The 25,481-nt window shown below is 44.1% G+C and overlaps 1 protein-coding gene across 1 annotated transcript; it reads right to left on the bottom strand.

Moving 5' to 3' along the window:
• On the bottom strand, positions 1–21,763 carry LOC140076135 (cytochrome P450 2W1-like). Its single transcript, XM_072122641.1, is given in 10 exon segments — positions 1–569; positions 1,431–1,494; positions 1,497–1,580; positions 9,158–9,342; positions 9,461–9,602; positions 10,466–10,639; positions 10,834–10,991; positions 11,408–11,557; positions 14,762–14,924; positions 21,566–21,763. Coding segments are annotated over 10 exon segments (1,506 nt in total). The 3' UTR covers positions 1–381.
• Between the last annotated feature and the right edge of the window lie 3,718 nt (positions 21,764–25,481).

Raw genomic sequence — 25,481 nt, 5'->3', positions numbered from 1 at the left:
TTTGTGACACATAGCATGGTGATAAAATAATTTTTTAGCAATGAGCAATGCCCCTCATCCCACCTTAATGCCCCCACATTGTATAATTCCCCCTTTTTGTCACACCCAACCCTGTATAATGTCCCTTTCCTGGCTTCTTCCCCTGACATTGTGACCTCCCCTCTGCTCCCCCTGACATTGTAAACCCCCACTACTAGCCCTTATATTGTGGCCCCCACTACTCCGCATCATATTGTGGCATCCTCTTTCTGCTTCCCCAACATTGTGCCACCTCCCTCTGGTCCCTCACTCATTGTGTTGGGAAAGACCCCCCAAAATATGGCACTGTACCGCCAGATCTGGGGCAATTGGGAGGTTTGTCGGGAAGTGAGTATAGACAAATTATTTCACCACAGCACAACACTCAAGGTGAGGCTTCGGCCTTAGTGTAAAACATGGGTCGGCATCGATGTCTATTTGACTGTCCTCAATACCGAGTGGAGGGATTATTGTGAACTTCTGCAATAATCCTGTGAAAAATAGAAAGAGCTCCATCTGGGCGAGGCTCCTTCCCAAGCAAAGTCTGCGTCCTGCGGAGAGAAACCCAAACATGTCAGTACATAATCCATGATAAAACCCAAACCCCCTTCCTACATATGACACGGGACACTTCTTGAAATACATTGGGTCATTGATGATATATTTTCCCCAGCATATACAATACAATGCACACGTGTGGGAGCACGTATGACTAATCACACAGTGGAGCCAAGAGGCGCTGCAGTGGCATAGGCAGGAGCATCTCCGGCTCATCTGCATATTTTTATTAGGACTTTTTAGGACAATAAAAAAGACGTTGCTATCCTCTAGGTAAAAGAACGAGCAAGTAAGGGAACATTCACACGAACATTTGCCTGTGCGGCCTATGGAGAGGAGGAATGAGCGCTGCTTACCCCTCCCCTCTCCATAGAGCAGCGTAGGGCCGGTGCCGTAACACGTTGAAGCATAGGACATGCCCTGTATTTCGCTGTGCACGGTCACAGTGTGGTGAGGCTACGTGTGCTCACTGCATAGTGACCGGGCGCCATAGACATCAATGGGGACCGATATGCGGCTGCAAATGGTGTAGCCGCATGTCGTCCCCATTATGCTCATGTGAATGAGCCCTAAGTTCTGGCAGTCTACCATCAGTAAATCTCAGGGTAGACGTCCATATGTGCTACCAAGTATTATATGGTGTTATTCATGTCTCTCCAGCTCCTGTATGTCTGGACACGTGACCATGGTGCATGCCAACAGAAATGGGGAACAGAATCTCATACTCAGGGATCCAAATTGTTGGACCTGCGTCAGACGGCAAGTAATATTGAGATCATGTGATAATCCCTTCCCACTATTTTTCCTTTTCCGCTATTGCTTATCCTGGTTCCTCACAGCTTGTTGTTCCATACCTGCAGAGAAGGGCACAAAAGCTTCTTTAGTTACAAATTTCCCCTCAGCATCCAAAAATGTCAAAAATGGTTGGGATTAAACTGGAAAGGCGTCTCCCAGTGATGCTTGTCGTACAGCGAAGAAGTAAGCAGCGGGAGGACAGTGGTTCCCTGGGAATGAGAAGATTTATAGCAAGTTTTTCATCTGCCAAAAATTCCGCTTCTAGAACACGTTACTTTATCAGGGTGATTGTGTTATATGGCTGCATATGTCTATCCTGGTGGAATTAGGGGAGAATTGGGATCTTGAAGTGGCTCGGGGAAGAATTTCTTTATGATTTTCACAAATGTTGGCATATTTGCCACAAGAAAACACAATGTTTTTGCCAATTTGGACCTTTGTCAAGCTCAGGCCATATATCAAAGGTAAGTAGATTACAAGAGAATAGTAGGCACAGAGTATTTACAACACCGTGTCCAAGAAATGCTACACATTGATGTCCATACTCTGTGCCTGCTGCCCACTTAAGACCTCCCGTACTTACCTTGACTGGGCCAAAATGTCATTGATTTTTATTCATTTTGCCGGACTTTCAACAATTAAACACTATTTGCATCCAGAGGGAGTGTTTTGGTTTGCATCTTGTCTAATCATCTATCTATGGATAGGTGATCATTATTTATAACCCTTTAAAAATCTATGGGGATATTGTTCTTTTTTTACACTGAAATTACTGGTGAGAACAATTATATATTCTAAATATCGTTTGGACTAGAGAGGACTGGTGAAAGTAAGATTTCATCTTTGCTAATTTTGTAAAGTCTCATTATGACAACCAGATTTACCTCCAGCCCTTTCTCCATGAGGACCGGTGCCAAAACTTGGGTGCATGAACCTTTGTTGCCTGTAAAACCTAAATGCTTGGACCTACATCCAGGGTTATTTTGCCTTTCTCCAAAATGCTTATCTACAGGCACCAAACCCACCAGAACCGCAGCTTCTTAGTATAAAGGCTGCCAAAGTATCTCCAGCTTTTCTGTCGAGTTTGTCCCCCTCCTGGTATCCAAAGCAGAGACGTCCCCAGTTTTTTTTTAAAAGATTTTATTTATGAATTTTTCATTTTTAAATTCAACAATAACACCTTAAAACATTAGACTACGGCGCAGCGTAGTAATACTTAAAGATAGCAAAACAGCATAGGCAGATATCGCAATCGGTCAAATGGCATTCTAGTATCAGAAATAGATGACCACATCAGTACATAAACAGCATGTAAACGCCGCAGTCGGAACTTAATGAACAAACATTCAGGCACCCATTCATGCAGACACACAAAGACAAAACACTAACAACACAATACACCACCCTCTTCGCATGGGGTTCGAGCCAGACAAAGGAATTCGTTTTTGATACTTGCTATCTTTACACCGTAGTGTTAGAGTTCATGTTCCATCTAGACCAAATAAATTCAAATTTTTGAGGGCATTGTCTGTTATTGTATACAGAGTAATACATAGGGATAACCTTATTGACCAGCGTTATCCATTTCTGCAGGGGAGGGGGGTCACAATCCTTTCAGGACATAATCACCACCTTACGCGCATAGTACAGAACGAGTCTAAAGAAGATCCTGTCATAATGGCCACCAATGACCTCATTTATTATTCCCAAAAGGCAAACCTTGGGTTTGGCTATATGGGGAAAGCCAAAATGACTGTTGAGGAAGGTTAGCACTTCTGTCCAAAAGGCACTGACCCTGGGACAGGCCCATACACAGTGTAGGAAAGAACCACAGGCTCCCTGACATCTGAAGCAGTTATCGTCCTGTCTAGCCCCCATACGATTAAGTCTTACCGGGGTGTAATAAATTCTGTGAAGGAATTTTGTTTGTACTAGGAAATCCCTAGCGCTCACCACTGAATCAAAGTATGAGTGCTCAACTTCCCCCCATTCCTCTTCTGAGAGGTCTGGGATATCCTCCTTCCAGCGCACCTGAGCCCGATCAAATGGTCTAACTCCCTGTGCTTGCAGAACAGTGTACACTTGTGTGAGGGTTTTTGATAGATCAGGGGTTCCTAGCAGGGTTTCCAGTTTAGTGAATTCAGTGGACAGTTTAGTGGACCCAAACTGGGCCTTAAAGGCGTGCCTCAGTTGGGAATAGTGAAAGGACGCCATGGGGGGCAGGGAAAATTTCTCCCGCAGTTCACTAAGAGAGAGTAGCTCAGAGTTCGAGGATAACAATTGACCCATGAACTTGACACCTGCAGCCCCCCACATCGTCCACCCAGGTAGGGAGAGAAGGTGTGGAAACCAAGGGTTTAACCAAATGGGAGATCTGGGAGACACTGGAGGGGGGGAGGAGGGGCTGACTAGCAATTGGGCTCTTCTCCAGCATACAGCTACGGTACGCAAGGGAATTGGGATTGAGGCCGGGGATTTGTACCTATATAGAAGGTTCGTAAGAGCTTCATATGACCCCATCAGAGACCCTGCCAAAGCAGTAGCTGCATTCCCCCTATCTATGTCGATCCACCACTGTGCGTAGACAAGTTGGGATGCCAAATAGTAAAGGTATAGGTCAGGTGCCGCTAATCCACCCCGGGATCTAGGAGCCTGTAGCACGGCCAGACTAAAACGTGGGCTGGTCCCTTGCCAATAAAAAGTTCTTAAAATACTGTCTATACGTTTAAATATTAGTTTGGGAAGTAGTACCGGGCAGGAGTGAAGTAGATATAAGAATTTTGGTAGATAAATCATTTTAAAAATATTTATGCGACCATATAGGGATATGGGTAATGAGGACCATGCTTGCAACCGTTTCTCTGTGTCTGTTATCAGGGGGTCAATATTTAATGCAACATAATCCTGGACCCTGCGGGACACCCTAACACCAAGATATCTAAAGCTAGATACTACCTGCAGGGGGATAGATAGATTAAGACTGGTATTTCCAGATAAAGGGAAGAGGACTGACTTATCCCAATTTACCCGTAGGCCTGAGATGGAACCAAAACTGTCAATTAGGGAAAGAAGGGACACTAGGGAAGCCCCCACATCTCCCAGGTATACCAAGGTGTCGTCCGCATATAGCGAAACCTTCTCCATGATCGTCCCTCTTACCAATCCAACAATGTCATCGGAAAGGCGAATAGCCACAGCAAGGGGCTCAATGGCCAATGCAAAAAGTAACGGGGACAACGGGCAGCCCTGCCTGGTGCCCCGGCCCATGGGGAAGGGAGCAGACACATTCAGGTTAGTTCTGACCCTGGCTTTCGGACCCTGATATAGAAGCTGGACAAGGGCCAGGAATCTAGGGCCTATTCTCATTTTAGCCAGTATGGCCCATAGATATGGCCACTCGACAGAGTCGAAGGCCTTGCAGTTGTCAAGTGATAGAACAAAGCCAGGATCAGGAGAGCCCGCAGCTGCTTCTATATTTAGGAATAATCTCTGAATATTAATATCCGTTCCCCTGCCGGGCATGAACCCCGTCTGATCCGGATGCACCAGTGACAGAATCACCTTATTCAGTCTTGTTGACAAGATTTTGGCTAGGATTTTTACGTCGGTGTTAAGGAGAGAAATAGGTCGGTAGGAGTCAGGGAAAGAAGGGTCTTTCCCGGGCTTCGGGAGAACTACTATTAAAGCTTCTCTCATAGAGGAAGGCAGTGAGCCATGCTCCAAGGCTGTGTTAAAGACTTCAAGCAGCTTAGGGGCCAAGAATTCACATCTACTCCTATACCATTCTCCCCCCAACCCGTCTAAACCAGGTGTCTTACCTGTCGGAAGAGACTGAATAGCTAATTCCACCTCCTCTGCTGAGATAGGGGAGTCTAGTTCTAGTGATTGAGCAGGTGTTATGCGCCACAGAGGAAGGTCATCCAAAAAGGCATCCATTTCGGCAGCCGAGGTAGATATGCTAGGACTGTACAGGGAAGAATAAAATTCCTTAAACACCTTATTTATTGAGGTAGGATCATGTACCAAGGCCCCATTCGCATCCGCTATAAAGGGGACTGATGCACACGGTCGTTCCGCCCTGGAGAGGTATGCAAGTAACTTACCATTTTTGTCCCCAAATTCAAAAACTGAGGCTTCAGAAGCCAGAAGGCGTTTGCTAGTGCGTTCTTTGGCCAGAGCAAGGTGTTCCCGCTGCACCTGCGCCGAGGCCCTCTTATTGTCCCCACTGGGATTCTCTAGGTATCTTTTTTCAGCATCCCGTAGTATAGAGGTCAATCCTCTCTCCTTATCACCCAAAACCCTCCTATGCCCGCCACCCCAGAGATGATCGCCCCCCTCGTAGAGGACTTGTATGAGTCCCATAGTAGCAGTGGGTCTGGATGATCATGATGTGTTTCCCAAAATTCATTATGATCTGTCTGCATTTTCATCTGCACTGTAGGGGAAGAGAGCCATGCAGGGTGCAGGCGCCAAATTCGAGAATCACAGGGAGGGCCAATCAGTAGAGTGAGAAACAAAGCGGAGTGGTCCGAGACACTACGGGGGCAGTGGAAGATAGAGTCAACCATGGGGAGCACGTCAGGAGAGCCTTACGCCAGGTCTATTCGAGAAAACGTCCTGTGCACTGAGGAATAAAAGGTATACTCTTTTTCCAAAGGATATTTCCCCCTCCAGAGATCTTTCAGGCTAAGGGACATTATCCATTCATTTAATCGAGTTGATGCAGGGTCTACACCACTAGTGCGATCCAGAGATGGATCAGGCACCGCATTAAAATCCCCTATACATATTAATGGACCCGGGGGCATGGCTGCCAATTTATCTGTCAGTGCTTGTAATGGACCAGTATCAAAAGGAGGAGGGACGTACACTGAGGCAATGGTGAAGGAGGACCCCCATAAGGAGCAATGCAATACGACAAAGCGGCCAAAATGGTCAATGGCCACCTGTAACACCTCTATTGGAAGGGATTTAGATACAAGTATAGAGACACCTCTTGCATACACTGAGTATGAGGAGTGGTAACCCCTAGCTACCCAGGCACGTTTTAGTGATAGAATTTTTTGTCCTGTAAGGTGCGTCTCCTGTATACAGACTATATGAGGAGACTGTTTTTTAATGGTATCCAAAATTATAGCTCTTTTAAATTTAGAATTTAGCCCTCTAACGTTCCAGCTCATTACTTTAATTGGCGCCATAAAAAAAATGAGGGGGGATATGGGTCTGGCTGGAGGGTTGGAGAATTGGAACCTGCAAAGAGAAGTGGAGAGGACATAGACACAAACAACCATGCGCACACACACACACCCAACTTTACCACAATAAACACATAAGAAAGCATTAACACATGCAAACCTGTATCCCAATTATACATTAGAAACAACCCCCTGTCTAACACTCTAACAACTTAAGTGCAGACCTATACCCTCGAACTATCTAACTACCAGGAACTGTGGTCCCTAACTAGGATAAACCCAAAAACTGCTTATCCCGGGAGCCTGACCCCTACAGTTAGGGGAATAGGAAGTAAATGATGGATAGCACCTATCGCTGAAGCACAGTATAGAGGGAATATCCCAACAATTTACTAAGGGGGGGGGGGGGGCGGAGGCACCCACCCTGAAGTATTGTGTGACATATCTGCATAGCTATATTAGAACTAGAACCCCAGTTATGACACGCAGGTCCTCTTGACTAAGAGGGAAAACTTTGAGTACACTCCAGCCCCTGGTCAGGGAGGAGGGGCTGCCCTAGCACTTCCAGGAGCCCTAGGTGCTGAGTCCACCCTGTGCATGGCTTCGGACGGGGAGGTGAAAAACCGGGTCCTCTGACCATCTATCACACGGAGACGTGCAGGGAAAATCATCGAGTATTTGTACCCCTTATCCCTTAGACGACTACGAACCTCATTAAAATGAGTGCGCTGCTTCCGCACCGCAGCAGAAAAATCGGGGTAAAATGCTATTCTGCTATTACCTAAGAGGATCTCCCCTTTGCCTCTAACCGCTCGCAGGATTGCGTCCCTATCCCTAAAATGTAGCAATCTGACCAGGAAAGGCCTAGGATTTCCCCCCGGAGGGCCAGGGCGAGATGGGACTCTATGGGCCCTTTCTACCGTGAAAAACTGGGAGAAAGTCTCTGCAGGAAGCAAGTCCTTCATCCATTTTTCAAAAAAGGCAACTGGATCGTGACCCTCAGCTTTCTCGGGGAGACCAACAACTCTTATATTGTTGCGCCTTAGGCGATTCTCAAAGTCATCCGCCCTGTCTGCGGCGGCAGCCATCTGACGTTGTAAATCAGTAATCTGAGCGGGCATTGGTCTCTGGACATCTTCAACATCAGAAATGCGGCGCTCCGTCTCGGTTATCCGCTCCTTAGCTTTATGGACGTCATGTCTCAGGATGACAAAGTCCTGGCGGAGTTCATCCACCTTGTTAACTAGCTTAGATTGGCAGGAGTTAATGGCCGCTAACACCTCAGCAAATTTCTTATCGAGCACATCAGATGGGTCCATAGGGATGTCCTCCGGATCGTCAGGTTGCAATGGGCTCTGAGAACCATCAAACATGGAGGGTGAGGGACCAGGAGACCCTTGAGGAGAGCTAGGCTGAGCACGTGAAAACCTGCCCAACTTCCTTGCCGCATTAGATTGTATTTGTGCTAAAACAGCTTGTGAGGTGGAGCAAGCCTGGTTATCCAGGGGGTCCAGGGAATGGTACAGGGGGTCTCCAGGAACAGATTCGTCATCGGATGGCGGCGCGGAGGCTCCTGATGGCGCCTTACTTTGTTTAGCTGTTCTCCTCCTGTTGCCCATTATAGTATCTGTGTGAATTACAAGCATACAGCACCAGTATCCCAGTAAGCTTTCAAGGAGGATTGAATCAGACCGTCACTAAGGACTCAACAGGGTAGGCGGCAGAAGGTCTAAAACTGAGTTTTCTTTAGTATAGTGGAAGTAGAAGTAACCCCTTCAGTGCCAGATAGTGATGAGGACAGGGGGGGGGTCAGGGAGTTCTCTTCTGACCTGACAAGAATGGGTTATGTCAGGAGAGGCTCTGTGGCCAGGGGAGCAGACAGGCAGCCTACCTCTCAGCAGCAGCTGCTCCAGTGAGAGAGGACCCCGAGGCAGTGGACCTTGAGCTTTCCCTCAGAGTATCGGATGGCGGCAGCGCCTGGAAGGCAGGGGGAGGAAGTGTGCCCACTCCACAATGGCGCCGGCGCGCCACTTGCCGCACACTCCACGCAGCAGAGCAGCGGCCGCCTTCAATCCCGGGCCAAAGGACCGACACTTCACCTGCCGCCGGGTCCCGGAAGGAGGCGCAGACGCTCAGGCAGCGCCTGTAGAGCAGGAGGAGGAGGCGCGCCAAATCTGCAATGGCGCCGGCGCGCCACGTGTAGCACGCGCCACACAACCGAGGCCGCCCCAAGTCCCGGACGGGAGGCCCGACAACGCACCAAACGCCAGCACCGGGACCTGGATTGCAGGGGCGCAGGCACAGGCAGCGGCAGGGTTCAGCCTCACGTGCTCCCCGACCTCTGGAACGGCATCCGGACTCCGGGCCTGTCACCCCGTCACAGCTGGAGCTCCAAACGGCAGGTGCCACTCCGTCCCTCAGGTGCCAGGGAAGACTGTGCCAGGTGCCCAGGTGAGTACAGCCACGGATGGCTATCCAATTGTCAGGATGGAGGTCAGGATCCCGGGAGCTCGCCGGTATGCGTCCTCCTAGCTCGGCATTTGGCCACGCCCCCCCAGACGTCCCCAGTTTATGTTACCAAATTCTCTCACCTTGGGGATATGGAAACCTTTGAAATAAGTGTCTGTAGTCGTGGCATGTGGAAGGAATGGAATCACACTGGCAAATCTCTGAACTTCATGTACCACGGCGTGGGTATAGGGCATAGCATTTCTATCCTCGTATATTGGGAGACGTCCCGATAGCAGAACGGAGAGGATTTCTCTTTGAACTTTATCTGTCAGTATATAAAACACGGGTTAGATTGATTTAGTCGGGAGATCTGGTATCAGTTTTCAGAGTCTCTATATCGTCTTTTAAAATTTTGGAACTTTTTTTTAGATGATTGAACTTACTCTGCACTTGGGGATACTTCATCATCAGCAGAATCCCCCATTGCAGTGCTGTAGCGGTGGTCTCTGTGCCGGCCATAACCAGGTCTAGTACTGTAGCTATGATGTTATCGTCATGGAAGACTGAAGCTTTGTTTGCCCGTTCCTAGGATCAATTGTAAAATTGGTTATGGAAGTTTTTCTTTCATATTGGTCACTCAGCTTTCACAAAGCCAGATGTATATTTAGCAATCACCAGTGTATATGAGTATATGCAGTATATATAAGAGGTACTCTCTGGTAGGTGGTATATATGGGGATACTCTCTGGTAGGCAGAATATATAGGGGCTACCCTCTAATAGGTAGTGAATGTATAGGGAGAACCTTCTGATAGGCAGAATATATAGTGAGATCCCACCTAAAAGACAGCATATATGGGGAGCACTCTCCAGCAGGCAGTAGTTATGGGGGTGCTCTGGTATATAGTGTATATGGGTGTCCTCCATAGCAGGTACTGTTGTGTTATTGGCTATTTCTGGTCAGCAGTCTTAATGAAGGTACCTATCTATGGAAGGTTTTCTCATGGGAAACTTTCTATGGGGTCTGTGGCTTCCCCTGGTTATGGAGGTTTTGTAGACCTTGAGTTTCATGGGTATTCTGCACTTTAATAGGGGTACAGGCACCATTTGTATAGGTTCTTTCTGGCAAAGGAAATCTACTACCAGGATGAAGTATTGTAAAGCTATCTTCTTTTAGCTTCTTATGCACTGTTTTTTTTTATTTTTATTTTTTAAAGGCTTTTAAAATTATGCAAATAAGCCTGAGAGGCTCCAGGCTCCATAGGTGTTAAGCTAAAAGAAGAGCAGATCCTGCCAGAGGGGGCACGCACCAGTATGTCAGTGTGCTTGGTTTACAGTCCTTCATCCTGGTGGTAGATGTCCTTTAAGGGGCACTGTACTTTCTGCAAACTAAATTAGATAAAGGATAAGATAGAATGACCCAGCTGAGAGGACAGATTCTATCGTTACCTCTTCTTACTTGGCAACCATTGTTTCAATGAGGGAGTCTGGGAAGTTGACGTCTACTTTCTGCCTTTTTCCTTGCATATCTGCTTTTAGCACATTGCGGATCTTGTCAATTTTTTCCAGTATTATCTTGTGAGTCTTTAGGAATATTCCAAGGGATGGATAGAGGTTAAACATCTGAAAAACAAAGCACTTTCCTGTTAGGCGCTGATTATATAGGTCACGTCCTATATGTAGTAATTCATTAAGAGATTTGACTCCAGCACTCGTATAGCTGCCACCGCATCAATGAGGGGCAATGGGAACCCTATTTTTGTGATCGTTGGGGGAGTCTCAGAATTCAGATGTGTATGTAACATGAGTTTACCTACCTGTAAGTAAGGTGATCCAAGCAAAACAACAATATCGTCAATCAGTTCCAGCAGTTGCAGGTAGACCGGATCATTGTAGTCAAACCTGTTGCCAAATAACATGGCAAAGGTAATATTTGTGGGGGCACAGGCAAACTCCCTCAGTTTAAACGGCTGACCTACAGAAAAGAGAGTACATGGAATATGCAGAATGGTCCTACCATCTTAAAGGGGATTTCCAGGCCTAAAATATTGGTGACAAATTCAAAGAATAGGTTTTTCATATTTGAATCCAACACCCAGCACCCACATAGATCAGCTCAGAATGGAACAGCAAGCAGACAGCGCCATTCTCTGTGTAGTGGTCAGACCTGGTTACTGCAGATGATTTGAATCAGAAATAAGCTGCAGTGATTCCATTTAGCCACTACCCTGAGACTGGAGCTGTCTGCTTCCTGTCCCATTCTCTGGTGTGTGTGGGTTGTTAGCCCCCAAAACTCTAATAACTTGTCCTTATGGTAAATTTTCAGTATTTTTATCCAGATTGATACATATAGTTTTAATCCAAGCCTATAAATAAAAATAATGTTATTACCGGCATAAGACTCAATCTTGTCTGTGAGATATTGCAGTTCCTCTATGATTTTGTCTTCTATGTGTTTCTTGCCCATGCCCAGGTTCCTCAAAGTAGAAGTTGTAAAACGTCTTGTCACCCTCCACGATTCTCCTGATGAAAAAAACACACTTAGAAAAAGTAGGATTGATAGTTACAATTTTTGTGATGATATTTGTATATATTTTCATAGCAAATGGTGGCTGCCATCACCACCGGTCTCTGGTTGCATCCAGAAGCTACAGCAGTGACTAGAGGTGAGCGGACTCAATGATTGGGTTCAGCTGCCCTAATCCAAACATATTGCTGGATTCAGGGGCGGACTGGCCATTAAGCCCACCGGGGGAATCCCAGTGGGCCAACTCCTCTGGGACTGGTGCGGGGCCTTTCTGAGAGTCTGTATACTGAGGAAGAGGGGGGGGGTGGCAGGCTGGCTGTATACTGAGGGGGGGCAGGCAGGCTGGCTGTATACTGAGGGGGGCAGACTGGCTGTATACTGAGGAGGGGCTGGCTGTATAATGGGGGAGCGGGCTGGCTTTACACTGGGGGGACTGGCTGGTTGTATCCTGGGGGATTTGGCTGGCTGTATACTGGGTGGATAGGCTGGCTATATACAGGGGGCTGACTGGCTGTATACCAAGGGGGGGCAGGCTGTCTATATACAAGGGCTGACTGTCTATATACAGGTGGTCTTATATGGCATTGTAATAGTAGTTATATTCCTGTACATAGGGGGCAGTATTATAGTAGTTATATTCTTGTACATAGGGGGCAGTATTATAGTAGTTATATTCTTGTACATAGGGGGCAGTATTATAGTAGTTACATTCTTGTACATAGGGAGCAGTATTATAGTAGTTATATTCTTGTACATAGGGGGCAGTATTATAGTAGTTATATTCTTGTACATAGGGGGCAGTATTATAGTAGTTATATTCTTGTACATAGCGGGAAGTATTATAGTAGTTATATTCTTGTACATAGGGGGAAGTATTATAGTAGTTATATTCTTGTACATAGGGGGCAGTATTATAGTAGTTATATTCCTGTACATAAGGGCAGTATTATAGTAATTATATTCCTGTACTTGGGGGGAAGTATTATAGTAGTTATATTCTTGTACATAGGGGCAGTATTATTGTAGTTATATTCTTGTACATAGGGGGCAGTATTATAGTAGTTATATTCTTGTACATAGGGGGCAGTATTATAGTAGTTATATTCCTGTACATAGGGGGCAGTATTATAGTAGTTATATTCTTGTACATAGGGGGCAGTATTATAGTAGTTATATTCTTGTACATAGGGGGCAGTATTGTAGTAGTTATATTCTTGTACATAGGGGGCAGTAGTATAGTAGTTATATTCTTGTACATAGGGGGCAGTATTATAGTTATATTCTTGTACATAGGGGGCATTATTATAGTAGTTATATTCTTGTACATAGGGGGCAGTATTATAGTAGTTATATTCTTGTACATAGGGGCAGTATTATAGTAGTTATATTTTTGTACATAGGGGGCAGTATTATAGTAGTTATATTTTTGTACATAGGGGGCAGTATTATAGTTATATTCTTGTACATAGGGGGCATTATTATAGTAGTTATATTCTTGTACATAGGGGGCAGTATTATAGTAGTTATATTCTTGTACATAGGGGGCAGTATTATAGTAGCTATATATTTGTACATAGGGGAAGTATTATAGTAGTTATATTCCTGTACATGGGGGGCAGAATTATAGTAGTTATATTCCTGTACATAGGGGCAGTATTATAGTAGGTATATTCTTGTACATAGGGAGCAGTATCATAGTAGTTATATTCCTGTACATAGGGGCAGTATTATAGTAGGTATATTCTTGTACATAGGGGGCAGTATTATAGTAGTTATATTCTTGTACATAGGGGGCAGTATTATAGTAGGTATATTCTTGTACATAGGGGGCATTATTATAGTAGTTATATTCTTGTACATAGGGGGCAGTATTATAGTAGTTATATTCTTGTACATAGGGGGCAGTATTATAGTAGGTATATTCTTGTACATAGGGGGCAGTATTATAACAGTTATATTCTTGTGCATAAAAAGCAGTATTATATCAAATTATATTTATGGGCAGTATTATAGTAGTTAAATTGTTATTTATCGGAGAAGGTATTGTAGTAGTATTTCTTTTGTGTACATGTAAGGCAGTATTAAGTTGTGTTCTTTTAAAAAAGACGTGTTATTCCTGTATAACGGAGGAAGTATGAGTATCATTATGTGCTGTACATGTTGATTTAGACCATCTACCCTGTTTCCCCCAAAATAAGACAGTGTCTTATATTAAATTTTGCTCCTAAAGAGGCATTAGGTCTTAATTTCAGGGGATGTCTTATATTTCTAAGCCTGAACAAAATTGTACAAGGTCTTATTTTAGGGGGATGTCTTATTTTAGGGCAAACAGGGTATCAACAGTTTGTGTGGAGTTTAGTAACATCACCCACAACACATGGTACTTGTTTTGACTCCGCCCACAGAACGGGGCCACTTTTATAGTTTTTTTTTTTCCCAGCCCACTTTAAATTACCTTGCAATGTGTAGATTGGGGGTTCCATTTTAACTAATGGGTAAAGTGACACAATGGGCATATGTCCTGCTGCTCCAGGAAATTGTCGAAATTTCCTAAATTGCAGAGCACAGCAGTATGATATATTAGGTGAATAGTAGTGCTGGAGATACTTAAGGCTCCACCCATCAGTGAGATCAGGACCCTTATGCTCTAGATTACAAGGGGCCCTTTTCTTGTGACACCAAGCATGTGTCCTGCTGCTCCAAATTGCAGAGCACAGCACTATGATATCTTCAGTAAATGGTAGTACTGAAGATACCTAAAGCTCCACCCAGGACCCTGGGTAAAAGCTCAGGACCCTCATACTCCGGATTGCAAGGGGTTCTGTTCTCGTGACACAACGAGCGTGTGTCCTGCTGCTCCAGGAAATTGTTGAAATTTCCTAAATTGCAGAGCACAGCACTATGATATCTTTGGTAAACGGTAGCGCCGGAGAACCTTAAAGCTCCACCCGTCAGTGAGATCAGGACGCTCATGCTCTGGATTACAGGGGGTCCTGTTCTCGAAATCATGGAGGTCCCAGCAGTTGGACCCTCACTGATCAGCTTGTTATCCTGTGGACGGGGGGATAACTTGAGAGATCCCTTTAGGTTTCCTGCGATGGGTCTCCTCCTGAATGTATATAGAAATCCCCTCATCCTACCCTAATGTAATCACAGAGTGATCTAAGGTGGAAATTTTTATACAATGAGAAAGAATGAAATCAGGCAATATTCTTTACCGTTTCCTCTTTGGATGGCATGAAATATGGGGAACACAGATCTGTCTGAGAACATGTCTGCGCTCTCCACAAGGGCGTCTTTTACAGTCTCCGCTCCAGCAAGGACCACGGCCTTATTCATGCCCAGGTGAATGGTGAATATTGGACCATAGGTCTCTGAAAGCTAAAAAGGTGAAAGTATAAAGCAGCAGATTATTGCTTCAAGACTCATATACACTCACCGGCCACTTTATTAGGTACACCTGTCCAACTGCTCCTTAACACTTAATTTCTAATCAGCCAATCACATGGCGGCAACTCAGTGCATTTAGGCATGTAGACATGGTCAAGACAATCTCCTGCAGTTCAAACCGAGCATCAGTATGGGGAAGAAAGGTGATTTGAGGCCTTTGAACGTGGCAAGGTTGTTGGTGCCAGAAGGGCTGGCCTGAGTATTTCAGAAACTGCTGATCTACTGGGATTTTCACGCACAACCATCTCTAGGGTTTACAGAGAATGGTCCGAAAAAGAAAAAACATCCAGTGAGTGGCAGTTCTGTGGGCGGAAATGCCTTGTTGATGCCAGAGGTCAGAGGAGAATGGGCAGACTGGTTCGAGCTGATAGAAAGGCAACAGTGACTCAATCGAACTTTGAGGCAGATGGGCTACAGCAGCAGAAGACCACACCGGGTGCCACTCCTTTCAGCTAAGAACAGGAAACTGAGGCTACAATTTGCACAAGCTCATCGAAATTGGACAGTAGAAGATTGGAAAAACGTTGCCTGGTCTGATGAGTCTCGATTTCTGTAGGGTCAGAATTTGGCGTCAACAACATGAAAGCATGGATCCATCCTGCCTTGTATCAACGGTTCAGGCTGGTGGTGGTGGTGTCATGGTGTGGGGAATATTTTCTTGCCACTCTTTGGGCCCCTTGGTACCAATTGAGCATCGTTGCAATGCCACAGCCTACCTGAGTATTGTTGCTGACCATGTCCATCCCTTTATGACCACAATGTACCCAACATCTGATGGCTACTTTCAGCAGGATAATGCGCCATGTCATAAAGCTGGAATCATCTCAGACTGGTTTCTTGAACATGACAATGAGGTCACTGGACTCAAATGGCCTCCACAGTCACCAGATCTCAATCCAATAGAGCATCTTTGGGATGTGGTGGAACGGGAGATTCGCATCATGGATGTGCAGCCGACAAATCTGCGGCAACTGTGTGATGCCATCATGTCAATATGGACCAGAATCTCTGAGGAGCTTCCAGCACCTTGTTGATTCTATGCCACGAAGAATTGAGGCAGTTCTGAAGGCAAAAGGGGGTCCAACCCGTTACTAGCATGGTGTACCTAATAAAGTGGCCGGTGAGTGTATAGCTAAGGGTCTTATTTCACAAAAAAGGCCTATATGGCCTCACAAAAGACCCATTGGTCAAGGGATAGGGAGATAGTAGATTTTTCCCATTAAAAGCGTAAATCTTTATTTCAATTAGTTAAAATTGTGTTTCTTGACACTACCAGAAAGTTTAAAAATCTACAGTCAGAAGGGGTTGATATTTCTCAGTGTCGTTCTAAGCTATAGCGGCAAAGGTCTTCTGTATTTTTTATATTTTATATTATTTTAGTAGAGGTGGCTACTCAGGGCTTGTAGCTCCTATATTTTTTCAACTATCCCAAGTGTGTTCATGGGATCTATGGATGGGTCACCTTGGATCGGTATAGCTCCAGAGAAGTGGAGTGGACTGTATAGTGCTCATACGTTTATTATTATACTGTGCTTGCAACTACTAGGTGTCCCACTCAGGCTCTCACTCTAGTTGTCCATAGTATGTCAAAATTGTATTGTTGCAACTTTGTTGCTAAATACTAGTGTCCTTCATTGGTAATCTATTTGGTTAGGTCCCTCTATCATACCACTATTCCTCTTTTGGAGATATTTCATTGATATCCATTCATCCATATAGCCACTCTACATCCATTTGTAGTCTACTACATTCACATACACTCTTTGGTACTGCCGCTAATCTTCTAGCTCCAATTCAAACCCTCTGTTCTGCTAAATAAAACCTAACTAAACACTACAGCCCCCCCGACATGTTTCGCCACATCCGTGGCGTCCTCAGGGGTGCCGGGGCTAAGTGTGCGATCTCTCAGTCCATCACTGCTATTTAAGACCTCTGTTTGTGACGTGGTGAGTGACGTCTTCCGCTAGAGAGTGCGTATCTGATTGGGTCCTAGTATTCGTGGCCAATTGGTTTGCGTCCCTCTCAATCAAAGACCGCGCATGCGGGAATACTTGCATCTGGGAGGGTACCGAAACGGGTATGCTCATATTCGCGCATGCGCCCTAACTCGAAGTGTTAGCATCATACGCGCATGCGCGTGGACTTAGAGCGATTCCCATCGATTCGAGTGTGCAGGTGGCATTCCCACCATTCCTGCTTTCCCACTCCAGGTATCAAACTCTAGTTTATATGCTCATATGTCACTCAACAGTCTATGTGAATACTGTAGTAGGACTGTAATAGATACAAGATAGTGTCAATCTGTCGTTGTTACAATTATTTAACATAATATGGTAAGTATGTGTTTTATTTTGACAATCATTCTAGAACCTCTATCCAATTGTTCAAGGTAAAAGATGCTACAGGAAGGCGGCGTAAGTGAAGCCTTCATTTAGTCCCTTTGGGCTAAGGCACCCAAGTCTCTCTATCCAACGCGCTTCAAGTTGTAATAGTTTTTTATCAGTGTTCCCCTTACGGGGTCCTGGTTTTATTTGGTCTATAGCCCAGAATCTTAGGTGCTCCATTTGACCTTCGTGGCACACTTTGACGTGTTTTGCTAACGAAGTTTCCTTATCAGTACGTATTGTACTCAGATGGGAAGATATCCGTCTCCTAAGCTCTTGAGTCGTTTTCCCGACATATATTTTAGGGCACGAGCATTGGGCAATGTAGATAACACAAGTGCTCCGACAGTTGTAAAATTTTTGAATGGAGAACATTCTTCCATTAGCTTCAAACTTTTTCGTTCGTACCATGTATCTACAAAAACTGCAATCCCCACATGGGTATGAGCCCAAGACTGGGGTAGATAGCCAGGTCTTTTTTTCTAAGGGTTTTACTTGAAAGTGGCTATGTACCAGTCTCTCTCGTATGTTTCTACCACGTCTGAAAGTAATGGATGGTTTATTTCCTATAACTTCAGCTAACTCACCATCTGTCTGGAGTAACGGCCAAAATTTATTGAGAATTGTCTTGATATCCTCAGCATACGCATCGTAGGTGCCAATGCACCTTACAATTTTTTTATCTTGTTTTTCATCATTGTTGATCCCTCTGTTGATAAGGGTTTCTCTGTCGGTCATCTTAGCTCGTTTGTATGCCCGTTTCAGAACCCTTTTTGGATAGCCTCTATCCTTAAATCGTTTTTGTAAGGTCTTACATTCTTTTTCAAAGGCGTTTTCGTCCGAACAGTTCCTCCTCGCTCTTAAGTATTGCCCAATTGGGATACCTTGTCTTAGTGTTTTTGGGTGCCAGCTCTCCCATTGGAGTAGGCTATTTGTGGAAGTGGTTTTCCGGAAGACAGTGGACCCTACCATCCCTTTAGTGTCAATGTGTAGTGTGAGGTCCAGGAAATTAATTGTGACCGGGTGAATTTCTGGAGTAAATTTCATACCGATTATATTGTGATTAAGGGTCTTAACAAACTCATCGAAGATGTCCTCACCCCCATGCCAGAGGATGAGGACATCATCAATATATCTGCCCCAGAAAAGAATGTGGTCTGTGAATTGAGTCAAATTATCACTGAAGACTTGTGTTGCTTCCCACCACCCTAAAAAAAGATTAGCAAAAGTGGGTGCACAAATAGTACCCATGGCGGTGCCCTTCATCTTCTGGGGCAGATATATTGATGATGTCCTCATCCTCTGGCATGGGGGTGAGGACATCTTCGATGAGTTTGTTAAGACCCTTAATCACAATATAATCGGTATGAAATTTACTCCAGAAATTCACCCGGTCACAATTAATTTCCTGGACCTCACACTACACATTGACACTAAAGGGATGGTAGGGTCCACTGTCTTCCGGAAAACCACTTCCACAAATAGCCTACTCCAATGGGAGAGCTGGCACCCAAAAACACTAAGACAAGGTATCCCAATTGGGCAATACTTAAGAGCGAGGAGGAACTGTTCGGACGAAAACGCCTTTGAAAAAGAATGTAAGACCTTACAAAAACGATTTAAGGATAGAGGCTATCCAAAAAGGGTTCTGAAACGGGCATACAAACGAGCTAAGATGACCGACAGAGAAACCCTTATCAACAGAGGGATCAACAATGATGAAAAACAAGATAAAAAAATTGTAAGGTGCATTGGCACCTACGATGCGTATGCTGAGGATATCAAGACAATTCTCAATAAATTTTGGCCGTTACTCCAGACAGATGGTGAGTTAGCTGAAGTTATAGGAAATAAACCATCCATTACTTTCAGACGTGGTAGAAACATACGAGAGAGACTGGTACATAGCCACTTTCAAGTAAAACCCTTAGAAAAAAAGACCTGGCTATCTACCCCAGTCTTGGGCTCATACCCATGTGGGGATTGCAGTTTTTGTAGATACATGGTACGAACGAAAAAGTTTGAAGCTAATGGAAGAATGTTCTCCATTCAAAAATTTTACAACTGTCGGAGCACTTGTGTTATCTACATTGCCCAATGCTCGTGCCCTAAAATATATGTCGGGAAAACGACTCAAGAGCTTAGGAGACGGATATCTTCCCATCTGAGTACAATACGTACTGATAAGGAAACTTCGTTAGCAAAACACGTCAAAGTGTGCCACGAAGGTCAAATGGAGCACCTAAGATTCTGGGCTATAGACCAAATAAAACCAGGACCCCGTAAGGGGAACACTGATAAAAAACTATTACAACTTGAAGCGCGTTGGATAGAGAGACTTGGGTGCCTTAGCCCAAAGGGACTAAATGAAGGCTTCACTTACGCCGCCTTCCTGTAGCATCTTTTACCTTGAACAATTGGATAGAGGTTCTAGAATGATTGTCAAAATAAAACACATACTTACCATATTATGTTAAATAATTGTAACAACGACAGATTGACACTATCTTGTATCTATTACAGTCCTACTACAGTATTCACATAGACTGTTGAGTGACATATGAGCATATAAACTAGAGTTTGATACCTGGAGTGGGAAAGCAGGAATGGTGGGAATGCCACCTGCACACTCGAATCGATGGGAATCGCTCTAAGTCCACGCGCATGCGCGTATGATGCTAACACTTCGAGTTAGGGCGCATGCGCGAATATGAGCATACCCGTTTCGGTACCCTCCCAGATGCAAGTATTCCCGCATGCGCGGTCTTTGATTGAGAGGGACGCAAACCAATTGGCCACGAATACTAGGACCCAATCAGATACGCACTCTCTAGCGGAAGACGTCACTCACCACGTCACAAACAGAGGTCTTAAATAGCAGTGATGGACTGAGAGATCGCACACTTAGCCCCGGCACCCCTGAGGACGCCACGGATGTGGCGAAACATGTCGGGGGGGCTGTAGTGTTTAGTTAGGTTTTATTTAGCAGAACAGAGGGTTTGAATTGGAGCTAGAAGATTAGCGGCAGTACCAAAGAGTGTATGTGAATGTAGTAGACTACAAATGGATGTAGAGTGGCTATATGGATGAATGGATATCAATGAAATATCTCCAAAAGAGGAATAGTGGTATGATAGAGGGACCTAACCAAATAGATTACCAATGAAGGACACTAGTATTTAGCAACAAAGTTGCAACAATACAATTTTGACATACTATGGACAACTAGAGTGAGAGCCTGAGTGGGACACCTAGTAGTTGCAAGCACAGTATAATAATAAACGTATGAGCACTATACAGTCCACTCCACTTCTCTGGAGCTATACCGATCCAAGGTGACCCATCCATAGATCCCATGAACACACTTGGGATAGTTGAAAAAATATAGGAGCTACAAGCCCTGAGTAGCCACCTCTACTAAAATAATATAAAATATAAAAAATACAGAAGACCTTTGCCGCTATAGCTTAGAACGACACTGAGAAATATCAACCCCTTCTGACTGTAGATTTTTAAACTTTCTGGTAGTGTCAAGAAACACAATTTTAACTAATTGAAATAAAGATTTACGCTTTTAATGGGAAAAATCTACTATCTCCCTATCCCTTGACCAATGGGTCTTTTGTGAGGCCATATAGGCCTTTTTTGTGAAATAAGTTCATGTGATGAGGACCCAGTCAAAAACTCATCCACAACTCACTTGGTATGTTATAGCTAAGGGTCGGCTCCAGGTTTCTGTAGGCCCCTGGGTGACAGAGCCTCAGTTCCCTAGTTTATCTTACCAACGAGCCCCCTCACCGTTATTTCATACACAGCCTCTTCATGGCTATGTTATATAAGCCCCGTCACACCCTTTGGATTCATTAGATCCAGCAGGGGCAGGGTTTAGTTAGCCATCGGCCGTCGTTCACACAAATGAGCCAGCTCTTTGTGAGAGTGCCAGCGACAGACAGTCCCAGGGATGAGAGTGCCGGCGACAGACATGGTCAAAAAAGTTTATAAAAAAAGGATGGTTAGTGACAGAGACGGTCAGAGACAGTCTATAGATACACATAAAATATTTTTTGTTAACCCATTCTATTTTGTTACGGCTAAGAGCAGTTATTTACTATCCCGGGCAACGCAGGGAGCTACAGCTAGTATATGAATAAAAACCATTCTTGATATTTTACAAGGCTTTAGGTTTACCTTCATCAGAGAGAGGTCCGGCCTCCTAATGTCCAGTAAGTGCAGGTTTCCTATGAGAGGCAGTGGGGTTGGACCTGGAGGTAAGTTATATGGAGACTTCTTATTCCTAGTGATAAAGTGTAACAGGAATATGAGTAATGTGCCCAGCGCCAGAGCAATGGAGACAGAATCCGCTGTGGATGGGAGCAGATTAGCCATGGTAGGTCCCAATTCTACTCGCGTGTTGTGGTGCTGTTGGTAGTGATGCATTTGGTGGCTTTATATTGGGAAGAGGAGGAGGAGGAGGTTCAATAATAAACATATTTAAAAAGTTCTAGAAATCCAATACTTTCAATATGTATTCAATTAGTCAATGAGTAACTCGTCAACAATGAGCAGTTTACTGTTATGTACTTTTCACTTTCACCCAGTCGTAATGTTCAGGTCTTCACGTTTCCTGTTGTGCGTCCATTCATTAACCCCATAATCGCCACAATCTTACATCCCATTAAAAAATTGAAGCACGATTCGTGCACCAAAAACACAGACCAAAATTCATAAATGTCCCACTTTGAATTCGGAAAACGTTTTTTTTTCTTTTTGTGAAAAGTATCGGTATGGAGTATTGGGATACTTTTCCAGATATCATATTGGCGCAATCCTAGTATGTGAGCTTCAGATACAAAATCTAATATAAAATCAAAAGACATTGTAGGATTTTTTTAAAAATAATGAATGAGCTATTTATTGCGTGATTTGGTACAGTAGGAAAACAGAATTTAATATTTGGTGAGAAAATTTAATTGGTTTGCAATTGCAGAAGCCAGACAGTTCTTGAATAAGTCTGTAAACACTACAACAGAAATTTTTTCCCTTGAAGATGTTCTCCAGAGCTATTTCAGATCTGGCGCTGGCCAACACTGAGCCCGCGTCACCCGCAGCATTTGAGTGGCGTTTATATTGATTTTATGTAAACATATTGTTAACACGATGTAAATACAATGTAAATTATGTGTTAAAGGGGTTTTCTCATAAAAGAACATTTTTAGATTTCAATCCCCGAGTGATTGTTAATGCAATAAAGGTCATTTTAACCCCTTACTTTACTGTTATTGCTGTTTTAGCTCCTATCACTCCCTAGGCTGCTCAGTGCAAAATCCCACAGTGTGGGCAGGGACTCTCTAAGCAGACACATTATGACCAATCTAGTTCTGTGGGGTGACAATGTGGTAACATTATCAGTACATGGTGTATATACATTTTCATCTGGCTTCTGACATTGTATTAACTCACTGACATATGGGGGAAATTTATCATACGTCTGCTCTCGTGCGAAGGTGTATGAAATGCCCGCTGGCATACATTTTCACAGCGCAATAGATCCAGAGGATTCCGCCTCTTGATGTATTGGGCAGGGTGCTGCACAGCGTTTATTCTATGCCAGGTTGTGACATAAGTATAAAAGTCAGGCGCAACTTTCATAAGTGCAGTCAGGTCTTACCAGGGGCGTAGCTTGCGGGGGTGTAGAGGTTGCGGTCACACCCAGGCCCAAGACATTTAGGGGGCCCTTATGGTGTCACTTTCCTATTTGAGACTATCACTATAAACCATACATTATATTTGGGGGCCTGGCACAGTCTTTGCACTGGGGCCCATCAGCTTCTAGTTACGCCACTGGGTCTTACCCATCAATGTGAATAAAGTCCAAGGTGAAGCAGCGCTCTAAGTAAAGAAAAAGTTTTTATACAAACACAGCAATAGTTAGTTATAGTTGCCATACATTGAGAATGTGAAACTTTGCTGTAACTATTGCTGTAGTGATACAAAACTTTTGCTTCACTTGTAGTACTGCTTCACTTTATCCTCATCTTATATATACTCCTCACACCACAACTGACCTCCCCATGATGATTATTATATAGAAATCATCATAATAATATATAATGCTCCCAAAATAAATTGAGACCCCCATAATTTACAGGGTTCTGTAGCCAAATCACAGTGACCCCACATTGCTGACACCACTAGTCAGGGTCCGCCCCCACTGTAGCTAATATAGTCAGGGTCCGCCCCCACTGTAGCCACTATAGTGAGATTTTTCCCCCAACGTAGACAATAGCCATAGCCTGTCCCTACCAGACATCAAATATAGGTTATGTAAATGTAACTATTTGTACCATGTTTTATGATGTTTTGAAATATTTACAGCAAGAGGATGAATTACCTTAGGAATAAAATGGTCTTTTATAAGGATGTCTGAGGGTGCGGAGTCTAGTAAATACTTTTGTTACTTGAGGTTTCAGCTTCCATAAAATGTGGTCATGGCTAAATATTCATCCAGGAGACCAAAGGCAAAAATGATCATTGTATTGCGTGGGATGGGGTTATTATTCCACATGAGCCTTCACTGGTTTTGCTGTTTGGACACCAGTATAGTAAAAAAAAAAAATAGGGGTGACCAGGGGCAAAATACATAATTTGTATTTTGGGTGTTTCTGTAAGTCATACGTGTGAAAACGACCGTCCATTGAATGGCCATATTGTGCATATTGAGACATAAAAAATGATAGAGAAAGTCCTATTTTTGCATGAATTTGCGTCCGTATAACCCACATAAGTGTACGGTAACACCGTATACACCATATACTGCCGGATATACGTCCTGTATCCAGGAAGAACATAAGCTGTGGGAGGACTCTGGGACAGGACACAGAAGGAGACAGTCATGTCATTTGTAAAAAATGGAGAGACTTCTCGCATTGGTCCAGGCTAATCCCATTCTTTTGGATAAGCGCCTGGACACCCAAAAAAAACAAGAAGGGGGGTGGGGGGGGATATCACCTCACAAATCCTCCCTGAGTAGTGGAGCAAAGGAGGAACAAGAGAGCGAGAAGAACTTGGTGAGTGTTGTGGTCCCAATCAAGCCCCCTGCATTAGGCCGCGCCCTGGCGGCCATGTCCATTGTCTGATCCCCTGCAGCCATGTGCAGGGTTATTCTTTCTGGATATTAATCAATGGACATGATGTGGTCTTGATGGTTTGTAACATTAAGGCCGTTTACACACTAGCGACTGTGGTGCGTCCAACTCACATTGCAGCGTGTGCTGTCTGGAAGGTCCGACCCGAATGTTGAGCAACTGGAACTGAACTCACTAAAACGGCCCCATGTCCCTGGTTATAAAATCACCTACAGAAATATGTCTATAGCTTCCTACTAAGATGTTGTATGTGCAGTGCTGGATTGGGGCTAAGGGTCAGACAGTGAAATTTGTTGAAATTGACTGATGGAACCTTCAGAAAATGAAGTTACAATGTTTCTCTGTTCTACAGTCATTGCTTTTCTCTAATTATCATCATCACATTTTTTTTGCGGATTAAAGTTTTTATCTTGCTATATGACATGTAAAAAAAAAAAAGACCAAAACGTGTTTTGTTTCAGCCCCAAAACACCATTATATGGGGATCAGAGCAGCACAGAGTATTTATGCAGTGTATGTGCAGGGCATGGATACTGGGGACTCTACCACACTGCCCTCTCCTGGAATAAGAGGGTACTACAATACCTCATGGATATTGCAGGGAATGATGCAGACAGACAGTGTCCCGGGTAGTTTATACTGATTACATCTATAAAGAAATTTTTGAGTAATCCGATTTAACCAAACGTGGGGCATTATGGATGATACAATGTAAGTGTCAGAATGGATGAAAAGACCATGAAGCTTCATCATTATAGTGTGTATGTATCTACTATTTGTCATGACAACAGTGTTAATACAGAGAACCGACGAAATAGGTAATTTAATTTTTTTTTTATTATAAAATCTCATTCTGCATTGTCTATTAGTAAAGTCAAATGAACCATAAACTATACAAAAGATCAGGAAAAATACCAACACTAGTGAATAAGAAGAGAAGAACGGTGATAGACATTACA

The sequence above is a fragment of the Engystomops pustulosus genome, chromosome 8 (genome assembly GCF_040894005.1).
Source record: "Engystomops pustulosus chromosome 8, aEngPut4.maternal, whole genome shotgun sequence".
NCBI lineage: Eukaryota > Metazoa > Chordata > Amphibia > Anura > Leptodactylidae > Engystomops > Engystomops pustulosus.
Note: the sequence above shows the minus strand (reverse complement) of the source record. Positions and strands in the feature narration are given on the sequence as shown.